The 13,947-nt window shown below is 44.8% G+C and overlaps 1 protein-coding gene and 1 long non-coding RNA gene across 2 annotated transcripts; both read left to right on the top strand.

Moving 5' to 3' along the window:
- Window positions 1-2,924: 2,924 nt before the first annotated feature.
- Window positions 2,925-5,107, top strand: LOC119465079 (uncharacterized). The gene is made up of 3 exons (XR_005194725.2): window positions 2,925-3,212; window positions 4,087-4,251; window positions 5,008-5,107. It is a non-coding gene; the product is annotated as an uncharacterized LOC119465079 (long non-coding RNA).
- An 856-nt stretch (window positions 5,108-5,963) lies between these two features.
- LOC125940162 (uncharacterized) lies at window positions 5,964-11,358 on the top strand. The gene is made up of 2 exons (XM_049655915.1): window positions 5,964-6,055; window positions 10,309-11,358. The coding sequence occupies exons 1-2, from the start codon at window positions 6,005-6,007 to the stop codon at window positions 11,320-11,322; spliced, it is 1,065 nt and encodes a 354-aa protein (XP_049511872.1). The 5' UTR covers window positions 5,964-6,004; the 3' UTR covers window positions 11,323-11,358.
- The last annotated feature ends 2,589 nt before the right edge of the window (window positions 11,359-13,947 follow it).

The following is a 13,947-nucleotide window of genomic DNA, read 5'->3' as shown; positions in this document are numbered from 1 at the left end:
GAAAGTAGTCACAGTTGCCTGCGCTTACCCGATAATCGTCGACAAACTTCTTCTCTACGTTGGATTCATCGCACGCTCTCTGCCTCAAGTAGAAATAATTGCGTCTCAGTGCATGTCCTGTACCTCTTATATGTTTAATAGATTGTTCAAGATGGCGAAAGCTCTTCTCAGGCTGCTTCGTTGGAGCTTCATTCTCGGTAACTCATATCTACTCCTGACTTCATTTTTTGTGCCTTGCTTTATTTTTTGCATGCATAATTTCTATTGTATCCTAAATGTTGTTGTCCATGACATACTAGTTAGACAAATTCGGCATTTCTTTATTGCAACTAAGGTACTCATTTCACAGTGGATAGTGAACGTCTTTATAAATGATTTTTTGTTAGGTCATTCTGCGCCAATACGGCGGTAAACGACGAGTCATGGCTAGCTTAAGTAAAAGCAGTTACACTTATGGCAGACGTCTGCAGGAGGAACGGAATTAACTAATAAATGTATATTCAGGTAAGGCCAAGTGGACACTTTTTAAACTGAAATAATTATTACTGTCTGCAAAAAACGCATATTTGCATTCTTATATGGCACTGCAAAATTTTTTAGCTGTACGACCCCTTCAATGCTTGTGAATGCAGCGGAGCGAAGTATCGATTTTTACCTGCTAAATCACTTATTAGCGATTTGTTTTTCAAAAATAATACAAGGCAAACTGCTTCCATAAAAACGACTGAATGCAGAAGGCAAATGGTTGCCGAAGACAGTAAATGGTTAAAGCACACCGTTATGCATTTCTTCGTGGCACATGAGCCACATGGTGCGAGTTATTGATTGATTGTTTGAGCATTTTAGTTTCCTGAATGTTCACAGGGAGGGGAAACTCACATGCGTAACTGGCTGACATAGGTCTCCGCCCTCACACAGTTCAGACAACATGTATTGCTTATGATCGTATTATCCCATAATCTAAAATAAGGAAGCTGTTGTACCCGGGCACTGAATAAATGCATGTTTCAACAGAAAGATATAACTGTGCTTCCTGTGTAATCAATTAAAGGACAATTGTCACTTTTAAGATCAGGCTTGCTTATTCCAAACGCACAATTCCACGACCTCTTTCAGCATTTTGTTCAGCCAGTTCAAAGTCCGGAAAGCCAGATAGCGGTGGTGAGTATTGTTAGTAACGTGTCGTGCGTTTAAGTACTCCACACCGAAGAGTATAGTTGGGAATAGGTACCGTACGTATTACCTTAAGTAAAGCAAGCTTCTTGCCACTGGTGTAATCCATCGGTGAAGGCGTTATCTTACCATGAGTCAATAACGATGACGCTGCATTTCCAGCTAAGACAGTGTTGAAGAAAGTCAATTTGTCGCTTGACAGATTTAAAGAAAAGGCATCATAGAAATGCATGTAGGACTTCAGGTACTGCAGCTCTGTGTCATAAGACTCGCAAGGCATTCATTGTGTCTGTACAATTCTAAGTCATATTCCTTTATTTGTTTGCTTTTTAAGAAAACTTGGGCATTAGGGTACGTACCCACAGGGTGCTATTGCAATGATCACCATAGCCACTAGAGGTGAGCAAGCTGATATACTTGAAATATTAGTGTTTAAGTGTTTAATGCTTTATATTATATGACTTTTTTAGGCCCGACTGCGGCATAATCAGTGCAAATGTTGGTGGTGAGGGGACTGATGTTGGGACATGTGAGAAGTGCTTGCAGTAAGTTATGAAGAGCGAAGCGAATGTTGCGAATCGTATGGTGTTCTGTGAAGCCTGTTGATGTATATTGTACAAATACGTCAACCCAGCTCCTGTGTTGGACATCGACGTCAATGGTGATCACTTCCGTTCACGGTGATTAGTTCAAGCAAAGCCTTACGCATAAAATGGCCCATGTATCTTAAACACCGGAGTACAACAAAAGTTTCAGTTCTAGCTAAACTACTATTTCATCAATCAATTTACCGGCGTGAAGAGACGAATTACGTAGCATCTCTAAACCAGTGCAAAGTAGTGATCAAGTGAACACAAATTTTTATGATGCCTTTGTATATATTGGTTCGTTCTCCTAATGTTCCCGCTCATCCAAATGTTCTCAATTGGGTGAAGCCCACATTTTGTTCCGCCAGCACTCTGCTTTCTCTCTTTCTTCCTTCGCCGTTCCCCTTCGGTCATGTCACAGCGAAGCTTCTTACATGCTCGTCCTTTTTATAGTTATACGTCCTGCGGTGAACTGAAGAACATACCCCAAAATGATCAGTTCAACTGTTCTCGAAGCTCCCTCATAATGAACAGAATTCACAATTCCTTGTTTAGGTTACCTTGACCACCGTGAACGCACCCTATAAAGGTGCTTTTCCTCCCTGTATCCCATTCTCAAATATCACCAATGCTCCTGACTTAGCACCAAGATGACGACTTCGGTGTCAGTTGCAAAATACTATTCAACGTTGTCCGGTACTCTTGCGAGGTTCGGCTGAGGTGGCTTCTTATTTTGTTTGAGTACCAGTGTGTGTGGGTTGTTATGGTGTGTGGCAGCCGGTTCAAGGGCACACTGCCACCCCCCCCCCCCCTTGTAAACCAGCTGCATTGATATGAAGTGCTTTATGCACGGACTCTTTTTCTGCCAATGAACTCGCCTTCGAGTGGTATGCAGCTGCAAAGTGCAGCTTTAGACCTTTTTCATTCGCTCACTTTGCGAGCCGCTTGCTTGGCAATATGGCCTCATTGTCACTAGCCAAAACTTTATTTTCAGACGTTCATCTCTTCAGCAGTTTTAACGCGACAGCGTAAAGGGCCCAGTGTCGCAGAAAATCCGGCGTCGGTGTTGGTCTCAGCGTGCCGCGACCACGACCAAGGAAAATCATCCCAAACCACCCCGATCACAATATGCGCGTAGTGCGCGCCGCCGGAAGCGCTACTAGTGGCGACCTTGCTCATAACGCGCGGGAGAGTAAGCAGCCGTCCACCGTAGTTTTCTGCGTCGTTGTTCGTGTGTCTCCGCTTAGTTCACGTTTACGTAGTGAAATAAGCAACGTCCGTCGCATTTGTGTGGTTGGCGAAACTTTAAGGCATGTCGAATAATAATTGCTGTGTGGTGGGGTGCTCAAACACCTACAAAAACTCGCCGGGGACGCGGTTTTACCCATTCCCCGCGAGGCCTCATGAGCAGGAGCGACGGAAACAATGGATCGCCGCCGTTCGTCGGGAAAGGTGAGCCCCTTCGTCATTTTCTGCGTTAATGCGTCGCTTCTTCTTAACACGCTTTCGACTGCCATCTCGTTGTTTGCTGCACTCGATCATGTTGACAAGGGCAAGCGATGAAGTTCATCACGGCCTGCCCATATTTTGGTTCGGTTCGACCGCGGTGCAGCATACAGGCTAAAGGCACTTCGGAGGTTCTGAATGCCGCTTGCCGCTTCTTTACCGTGTTGCTCTAGCTAGGGGGCACAACTGCACGAGTTCATCGTGTTGTGTGTTAAAGCTGCTGAACATCCTTCCAAGCATTTTTGTTTTGTTTTTGTTTTGTTCGGCCCGTAAAATCGTCGCACTAGCAGTTATGTTTTTGACTATTTTATCTGTGCTTTCGAGCGTGTTGGACCGCTGCTAATTTCTTCTTGAATAACTGTTGTTGATTTCTCTTTAAATATGAGGTATTTGCCTCGCCTCGTTTTAATGGGGTTGAATGACGCTGCTTGTTTTCGGAATGATTAGACAAATGCTTCTTTAACAGCTTCATTATTTTCGCTCGCAAATATCTCTGCTGCTGTGGTTGCTGGGAAAATGTGTTAGAAAAGATGTAGACTTGCTGTTAGCAGCTGCATATGGTTATGGTCCTGTTAGATTCTCGCAGAAAAGTTCGCCTCATGTTTGAGAAGTCATCACAGCTTCCTACTGTCTGAGAACAGTTACCACGTAGAGTGCTATGTTTGTTTCACAGCTGAATACATTTCGCATGTGCACGCTGTGCTAATTCTAATCATTTGTTAATATATTTTGAGGCGTAGGAGTGCAATGCCTGGCAACGTTCTGTGTGCTTGCATTCGTGCGTGTTGTGATGGGAATTTTTGCGTATTGGTTCATTTAGTGCAGATGGCAGTCCGTGGCAGCCTACCAGACACAGCAAGATCTGCAGCTGTCACTTTGTAAATGACGAGAAGTCGAACGATCCGAGAAGCCCTGCCTATCTACCAACCTTGTTTCCAAGTGTGTACAGGTCTACCAACGTTGCTACTGTACACAGGTATGAAAGGTAAATGCTAAGCACAGTGCAAAATGTAAGTATAAGGGAATTTAATGTGTTCCTTTGCGTAGCGGAAATCATCCATCACCAGCCTACTTAAGTCCACTGAAGGACATTCTTCTGCAGCTATCCGTATCGTGCACCTTGTGTGTTCCCTCTACTCGTCTGCTTCCTTTCTCTTGTTATCCTCTCTCTTTCCCTAATAGACCGCCTTTGAGCTGTTCTATGCAATAAATCATAACTAGTGGCAGTCATAACTAACTACAGAGTCAGCCAAGGAGACTCTTTAAGAGCAGTAACAGATAAACAGAAACGGAAGAGGCATGAAAGCCACAAGTCCTTCACGTTGCAAGCAAGGTACTGTACAGCACAAGTTTTGTTTTGCGTGGACACATGCTTTCTATCTTAGCTGGAGAGAATGTTAAAGATACTTTTTGATTTATACTTATGGCATTGCTGCATGTGCCATTCAAGGTTGTCTGGTCGCTCTAAATTAAGCTTTTCGGACTGTGTTGTCTTTATTGTAATACAGCAGTTATTGTGACGTTCTAATAATGGAATTTTAAATGGTCTGAATAACTCTTCTTGCCGTCATAAAATTGCTCCCATTAACAGCTTGTTCTAGCTACATTTCTGGTACATAAATTCCACCTGTTAACACTGCCAACGTGCGCATGTTGTTTATATGGATAGACTTGTTTATGCCGAACAAGCACAGTCTCTTTAGTGCTTTGTTCATTTTGCTTAAACAATAATATCATGCAGGCTCCGGTCACGTGAGCAGCACGGACAAGCCACATGGAGCTGTGTGTTGCCAGTTCCTGACGACCAAGAATGGGGTGGTGCAACTGCAGTGCAAACGAGTGTTGTTGAATAGGTTGTGCTCCCTTTGCCTGGGCAGATTATAAAGCTTTTTAGGACTTACCACTGTTTGCTATTGTAAAGTGCAATATTCATAACTCGAACAGCTGCACACATGCACAAGAAAGGTTACACAAGCACTCACTACGAACTGTTTATTTCCACCAGCAGAAACCCACCTTTTCACCTCAATGTCTTTGCATTCTTTTATTATAAAAATTTTTAAGCATTCCTCTAAGGTAACCTTATAAGCTAAGACAGATTTTTGGCAGCTGACCCTGCAACTTAAGTAGGAACAATCTTTAGTGCTGAATAAATCACAGTGGCAGTTGTTCATCCATGGTGTTACCAGGAGCTGAGCATATCTGAATGTTGCTAACAGCAATAACAATGCTTTTGAACACGCCCTACAGCTACCAGTATGTTCAACGTTTTCAGGATTACTCTTACCAAAATAAGAGCTGAAAGCAGCTACATTCTCTGTCTCTGAAAGAAGGTCTGCACCTAAAAGGAAATGTCACAGCCTCGGTGTAGATGAAAAATGCACGTAGATATGCAGAAACTCCCCTTGCGTGCCTGTTATGGCCATGCAACACATTTTGTAACAGCCGTCCACAGCAGTAGTTCTAAGGTGTCTACCAACCAGGAAAACCCTCATGAAATTCGGTGTTTCAGGAAAGTTCAGGCAAATGTAAAATGCCATATTTCTACTCTACATTTCTTCAGTAGCACTTGTGGTGTGAGAGGAAAATTGGACAAGTGATGGCTATGCTGCTGTCGCTTTGCATAGTGCAAAAACCAAGTTGAAAGGAGAAATGGCAAGAAGGTAACCCCACTGTGGTTCAAATTTGTGCGTGTAGGAACGCAGACAGACCCTTGCACATGGTTCTCGGAGGTGGATATGCCGAGCCTCTTCTTTTGTTGTTTAAAAGCATGTGAAGCTGAGACGCAGGTAGGATGAGGCTTACTAGAGTGGCTTGTACACATTTGATCTTGCGTGTGCTTGTTTACAGTGAATGAAGCTACGTTTTTTAGTAATGGGCTTTTCAGTGCATTGTTTTCAGTAGTCAGCATTTTACCATGGTGCTAAAACTGCATAATAAAAGAATAAATGACTACCGTCATAGTCAAACATTACCTTATATCCTGTCGACTGCAGAATGAATTTTTGCAATAAGACTACAATCCGTGCCCAGAGATTTTCTCATTTCTTCTCAACATGAAATTTTCTGCCTGGCCTGGCTACACTCCATTCAGGCGCGGATCCAGGGGGGATGTCCGGATGTCCTGACCCCCCCCTCAGATTTCCGCATCGGCCCCTCGCTGACAGGGGGACGGCCCTGTCGCGAAAAACTGTGGCCACCAGCATTCTTCAAAAGTATTTTTCGCGAGTACCAGTGATATCAGCCATGTGGTAGTAAAGCTAGCTCGCTCACAAGCTTAGTTGTATTCCGTCGGGGTGTGGTGTTGCGAAGTTGCCGTAGTTATTTTTTCTCATGAACACCTCGACCTCTTGGCGCCGGCGGTGCCTTACTCGTCCCGTCGGTGCCGTCGAATGAACGAGGAGACGTCCCTTAACTCCCTTTTGCCAAGCACGCCGATGTCCGCGCGAGTGCCTTCGCGCCTGATCAACTTAGTTGCCCCTTGGGGTGTCATCGGTTGCCTCATTGGCTGTCATCGGTTCCGCGACCAACCTGCTTGATGAAAGAGATCACTTGCTGAAGTGTTCATATACAGGGTTTGTCCGAAAAGTAATGCCAGTGAGTATATTGTGAAGCGACTATAAGTCGCAGCGCGCTAAGACCAGTTGCGATTGGTGTAGGGGGAAGTTAGCTTACGCACGCGCGGTCGCTCAGTCGTCTGCGACCATCTGGAGAGTAAGGACAAGGTTTTACAGCGTAAGCTGTTATGGGCTCATTCCAATAGCCGTTTCGGGTCGCGATGATGCCGCCGGCGATGGAACGCGTCGGCTTGCACGCGCGACGTAGTCCCAAGCAGGCCGCGTCGGGCGCGTTGCAGTGGGAGCGAATGTGACAGCCGTAGTTGCATTGTCCGCCGCTTGGCTGGGCCGAACGGCGCTAGCCATCGGCGATGGAACGCGTCGGCTTGCACGCGCGACGGCGTCCCAAGCGCGTTCCTGACGCATTCACTCAAATTACTAGGCAGTAACGCTCCTCTAGCTTATGCTGTGACTGTGCTGCGTGTGCCGCGCAGGCCTGGCATTTTTTCGTCAACTCATTTTCATTGACCGTGCAAGCCGTAATGTAGCGCTCCTTGGAACAAAGGACCGCCATCGAGTTTTGTGTGAAACTCGGCAAAGTCTGCAGAGGAAACTATTCCTATTATAAAGACAGCTTTTGATGATAATTGTTTGTCACAACATCAAGTTTACCGGGGGCACGGTCTTTTTAGAAGGCTGTGAAGAGGTCAGCGATGAAGCCCGCTCTGTACCGCCATCAACGACCATCACCGACGAAAATGTGACGCCCGCGAGAGATCTTTTGTACTCATACCCTCGTTTGAGTGTCCGTTTAGTGGCACAGACAGTAAACATTCCAAAAAGTGCCGTTCACAAGATTTTGACGAATAATTTTCAGATGCGAAAGTGTGCGCGAAGATCTCGCGCAAAATGTTAATGGACGACCAACAATCGAACCGAGTTGAAACGTGCCAGGAGGTTTGGAACTTGTGCGAATGTGACCCCCACGTTTTGCACAATGTCATCACAGGTGGCAAAAGTTGGGTGTTTGAATACGACCGCGAAACAAAAAGGCTAAGTGCCAAGTGGCACAGCTCGGCGTCCCCTCGCCCCAAGAAGACCAGAATTATCAAGTCAAAGGTCAAAAGTGCTCAAGCGACTGAAACGAAGGATTCATCGCACCTGGCCTGATGTCGGGGGTGATTCGAAACTTCACCATGACACTGCACCATGCAGCCTGCACCGCCTTCCTCGTGACCCGCTTCCTGGCCAATTGAAAGATGCCAATGGTTCCCCAGCCGCCCTACTGTCCTGACGTGGCTCTCCCATGCTTCTTCTTCTTTCTGCGTTTGAAAATTCCCATGAAAGGACAACATTTCGCGACAGTTGGCAAAGTCGAAGAGGCTTGCAACAAGGCTATAAAGGGCATTCCTAAGGAGGCCTACCGTCAATGACGCCTTCGATGGTTGGAAATCTCGCTAGCAGCCATGTAACGACGCAGGAGGAGCCTATTTTGAAACATTTTATTGTGTTGTACCAATCTGATCAATAGTTTCTTTTTAATCGACATTACTGACATTACTTTTCGGACAAACCCTGTATAAATAATAACAACTAACAGCTAAACTAAGAACTACGCATGGGCAACTTTTTTTTAACTGTAGCACTCTTGTGATCACAGTTAGACGTTGACAATATCCAGTACGAGCGCAGTACGCTACAAGTTTTTTATTGTAACTTCGCAGTTTTATTGTCATACATTAAGCATAGGAGGCTCAAAGCAGCCGGATCCGTTTATCTGAGTGGGCGTTCTTGCGGAGCGGGGCGAAGCCTCGAGCAGCGGCTGCGAAGTGGCGGAGCGTGACGGCCAACGCCAGCGCGCGGGCCTAGGGTGGCGTCGCGTGGTTAGAGAAACGGGAGCAGATGCGCGCCTTGTGTAAAAGGATGGCGTCGCGTGGGAAGCAAAACATGAAGACGCTGGCTCGCGCTCTCGGCTACTACGCCGCATCTTTCACTTGTAGGTGGCGTCGTGAGTCTTCATACGCGGTGATTCGCATATCGTGAACAACCAGCGTAGTGGTTGCCGCGTTGTAGCTCCAAAGCAAACGAAGGTGTCTCAGCCGAACACATAGCATCTCCTTCAAGAAAACAAGGTGTCCCAACAGAACTCCAAAGACGGACCCGTGCTTACGCATTTATAACGAACCTGCAACAGATCATCCCAAATTTTATTTTAAGAAACATTACAGGCTAGATATACCAGGTGTTCAAAATTAAGCTTTATGGTTTTCTTAAAATTAGGCACTGGGAGGCACGTGAAGACCACCTGCGCAAATAAGTCATGTGGCCAAGGGGGGCACAAAGTGAGATCATAATTATCGCTGTCAGCAGCCGAACTGACTAAAATTGAATAATTAGCTTTTTATTGAGTGCAGTAATAAACACGACTGCCTCTAAGTTTTCAATACAAACATACCCACTTACTGCAGTCGACAAAAAATAATTGTTCAATTTTAGTTAATTGGGCTGCTCACAGCGATAATTATCATCTCACTTTGTGCCCCCCTGGCCACATAACTTATTTGCACAGGTGGTCTTCGTGTGCCTCCCAGTGCCTAATTTTAAGAAAAGCATAAAGCTTAGTTTTGAACACCCGGTATTATCAGGCGCAGCCGCCAAGCACATGGCTGTATTGGGTAACGTCCTTTTCCTATAAGCTCGAGAAACCGATACCTGGTTTCGCTACAGGTCTTCTTCCTCTTTCTGGGGTTTTATGTGCCAAAACCAGTTCTGATTATGAGGCACGCCGTAGCGGAAGGCTCCGGATTAATTTTGACCATCTGGGGTTCTTTAACGTGCACTACAACGCAAGCACACGGGCATTTTTGCATTTCGCCTCCATCGAAATGCGGCCGCCACGAATCCCGCGATCTCGTGCTCAGCAGCGCAACGCTGTCTGAGCCATCACGGTGGGCTACAAGTGTTGCTCTAGCCTTATAAAACGCGGTTTTATCGTGAGCAGAAACGGTGAATTTCGGTAAATAAGAAAGGCTACTATCATCATCATCATCATTGACAGAAGCTGACCCCCCCCCTCAGAAAAAACCTGGATCCGCCCCTGACTCCATTTTCCTTCAATTTCACTCCATTACTTTAATTTGCCATTGATTGGTTGTCTTGAAGTATTACTCTTCCGATATCCACTTTCTTGTCACGTTGATATAATTTGTCCAGACCACGTCTTTCTCAGCCATGCAGCAATGTTTGGGCAAATAGTGTTTTTAACTTTTGATGCAGCGCGAAACGTAACAGGACACAAGAAGGCACAAGTAAAAAGACAACGCACAGCGCTGTGTGTTGTCTTTTTACTTTTGCCTTCTTGTGTCCTGTTACGTTTCGCGCTGCATCAAAATGTTCCTCATGAATCACTAAAAAGCCCCCATCGCTACCCTTGTCGAGTGCTTTTAAGACTGTTCTGTGTGTTCAATCGTTAACATCTGCTCTAGGTTGTTCTTCCCTGCAAGAAGGAAAGCAAGAATGCATCATGGGGAACATCCTACGATGTCAAGGATGCTGCATGTGATCCTATGAACGTTGGCCACACGACCTCAAGCCCTGGCTTCTGTGGTTATGCGAGTGTTTCATCCTGCTCCAGTGAAAACGCTTCAGATATTTTAAACTGTATTGCTGAGGTTTCACTGAGTGTTTTTACAAAGCTGCTATGTCCTGTAGTTCAGGCGCACAATGTACAGGGGAATGAGAAAACCACCAGTGCTTCAAACAAATTGCTTCTTTTTTTGATGAAGCTAAAACTAAACTTGTCCTACTCGTCCTTGGCGGTGTTTTTTGGGTTGCACAGAACCACATGTTCAAGGCATTTTCTGTTCATCCTTTCCACTCTCCATTCAAAAATGCGGCCAGTAATTTACTGGCCATCACGGTCAACCACACAGCTGATGATGCCCAACTGCTTCAAGCCCGACTATGTGAACTGCAGGGTTATCATTGGCTGCACAGAAGTACCCTGCGTGGGGCCAAGCACTGTCCATGAGAAAGTACTCATGTCTTCTAGCTACAAAGGAACATACACTGTGAAATTCCTTGTAGGAATAACTCCAAGTGGCATCATAAGCTATATATCAAGGCCTTATGGGGGCCGTGCCACCGACTCTCTTATCACATCTGACTCTGGCACACTGCACATGCTTGAGCCAGGGGAACTTGTGCTCGCTGACAAGGGCTTTCCTCAAATCAGGAGTACTCTTGTGGAGCGAGGAGTTAAATTTCAGATGCCAATCTTTGCACGACCAGATGAGCCTATTACACGTGAGGAGGTTCTCGGCACCTACAAGATTGCAAGTGCAAGGATACATGTTGAGCTGTGCATACAGTGCATGAAGCTTTTCAGAGTATTGTCAGAAAGACTGTCTGCTGATCTGCTTCCTCACATTGGCAAAATCGTCAACATGTGTGCAGTGCTGGCAAATTTGCAGGCTCCAATTATTAAGGACAAAGATTAGTAGGCATGTGCGGAAATCATAGCATGGCATCTATAATAGTGCATGTACATATCTATTCCGCCAGAAAAAAAAGGTACTTTCGGCCCATGATTGTAAATGCTCTCTTAAACAGTGCTGCATCTTGACTCCACAGAGGGAAAGAAACACTCCACCGCGCCTCGAAGTTCCCTAAATTTCAGTTTCAAAGAGGATTTTCTTTGCTAGGAGGGCATTTCAATTCAAGGGTGATTTGTGAATACTGGCCTTAATCTTATGTCATACTTTTTTATGCGGGCCTTAGTCTTATGTGTGCACATTTGGAAAACTAAGCTGTAGTCGTGGATTGCTGCATGTTTACCACTGGTGCATGAAGCTGCAAGCTATAACATGCTTCTTTATCCTAAATATGCAGTGTTTGTGAGCACATTTATCGTGCAAAATACGTGGTCATCAGGTTGAAGTGATTCATTATGTAGAGTATGTGCATGAAACTAGTTTGTAGCATTTGTGTTCGAGCCTGCTTGGCTGTTCACCTTGTGCATTTTTGTAAGTTGTGTCACTTTTGCCCACTCTGAGTTGGCATCGTTTTTGCAATATTTTAGTAACAGATTTAACGAACTCTGTAAATGTTTGTGAAGACCATTTGTAATGTATGCAGATGTGCAACAACTCTGAACTTCATTTGTTTTGTCATCTTCTCACTGCGCTGCCTTGTTCATGGTTGTGCATGTGGTAGTGCACATAAATGTGCATGCATTTATACAGCTTAGCAAGTTATGTCAATGGAACACAATTTATTATAATTTTCACATCAATGTAAAAGTCGACCAACCAGTAATGTGACAAAGTTTGAAGTTCAGTAAGTGAAAAAAATAAATTGGTTTGGATCTGAAGGGTGTGTAACGATTTTTGATAGAGCTGTGCCTATTTCTCTAGAAGTTTCTCATTTTTCCTGCTTTAGTGGTTACTCACATTTTGTACGCTTTGTGTTGCCCTAGCAGATGCCACTTCTTATTTTATAGTAGAAATTGGCATCGTCCGCCTATGTGTCCCCGTGTACACAGATAGGCTTCAGTTACACAGAAATGTGAAAATATGACACAGAACAGCGCACAACCTTTTTGCAAACTTACAAGCGTTAGCACAGCTGTCCGAGTGATTGTCCGTAATACATCTGTAATGATAGTTAATGTAGTAGCATTATTGTGCTGGAAGAAAGCAAGGACTCGCTTGCCCTTAACACCGAAAAAAATGAAACAATGTCGTGCCACAAGCCATGAATGCAGAAAAGCATTTGGGCTTCACCACAGCATGGCAAACACATGGTCCAACTGGTTTTGAGACTAAAACTGGGTATATAAGTGGTTTACTCAGCCTTCACTTTTCGTGTGGTTACCACCCAGGACATGCCTTCTTACATATTGTTTCGAACACTCAAGTTTGATGTATAATAGTACTGCGCTAAAAAGCATGACATTTAAGTGTCTTGAATGCAGAGCTCATCAAAAGAGAGAGAACAACTTACTGGTGTCAACTGCTGTAGCTGCTACAGCACCTGGCTGTTGGGAAATTTTTGCCATTAAATATTCACAAAAAAGAGCTGAAAGTCTATGATGTTGCCAGGGGAAGGCTAAGGAGCAGCTTGAATGTAGAGACACCTTATAATTTGCCATGTGAAATTGTACGTAGCAGTTACAGTAGCTGACTCCAGTAAGTCGTTCCCTTTCATTCTTTTGACGGCTCCAACGAATCGGATGCCTAGATATGACGTTTCTTTTTAATGCAGCGGCATTATACAGATCACACTTGGACTTTGACGGTGTAAATGTAAAGGTTTGTCTTTAGCTGGAAAGGACTTGTATGGACGAACTGACACAATTTACACTTTGGTGTTTAAATCACCTGGAACTGTATGATCTACCTTGTGTATGTATGAAAATTTAACTGGAAGTTTTCACCATCCTTTGAGTTAACACTGGTAAAAAGTGCTTAAAGTAGAATTGCTCAAGTCGGGGGATGGCCTGTGCAATAAAGTTGTTGTCAAGTGGCACTTCAAAGCAGATCTGTTGGGCCCGTGCATAGACATAGAAAAAGGACTTGTTGAGGCCAAGAACGTATAGTGACGTCTGCACTTGCGTGTAGTAGTTGTTTGCGATGACTTTAGTTCTACACGCCCATTCCGGAACACCAAATATAAAACATTTGACACGGCTGCGTTGCTGTCAACAATTGCTTTGTCCTTGCACGAATAGTGTCCTTGTCCTTGCACTTCACTTCCAGTAGTGACAATGTAGAGCCTTGCAAAACTACTGCGTCTGGTGTGCAACAAAGCCATGGCTGCTCCAGCATTATATGAAGCCCACACGCAAAATGTCGTGAGGCCGGCTACTTGCTGATATGCGGCTGGCTCTCATTTCTTACCCAGTGCACCATGTCTCTACCAGGGTCCCGTGTTTTCTTTTCTGTGTCTGCTATTTCTTCGGCAGTCATCACAATGTTTGCCATGTAACAGCACATCTCCTCGTCTGTGTTGTGCTGCGTGCTATTTCCACGGTGCAGTTCAGAAAAACGGAAATGCCCCTTTACAGTCTGTTCCTCATGTACCAGAACTTCTCGTTCAGCATGTTTAGGCATTGTCACTGATAG

This window comes from Dermacentor silvarum, chromosome 9 (assembly GCF_013339745.2).
Source record: "Dermacentor silvarum isolate Dsil-2018 chromosome 9, BIME_Dsil_1.4, whole genome shotgun sequence".
Classification (NCBI taxonomy): Eukaryota; Metazoa; Arthropoda; class Arachnida; order Ixodida; family Ixodidae; genus Dermacentor; species Dermacentor silvarum.
The sequence above is the reverse complement of the archived record's forward strand: the minus strand, read 5'-3'. Positions and strand labels throughout refer to the sequence as shown.

What these genes read in the sequence shown, in the direction of transcription:
- LOC125940162 (XM_049655915.1), top strand. Translation starts at nt 6,005, where the DNA reads ATGCCGAGCCTCTTCTTTTGTTGTTTAAAAGCATGTGAAGCTGAGACG. An exon ending in CATGTGAAGCTGAGACGCAG is followed by an intron (nt 6,056 to 10,308) that starts GTAGGATGAGGC and finishes CATCTGCTCTAG; the next exon opens with GTTGTTCTTCCCTGCAAGAA.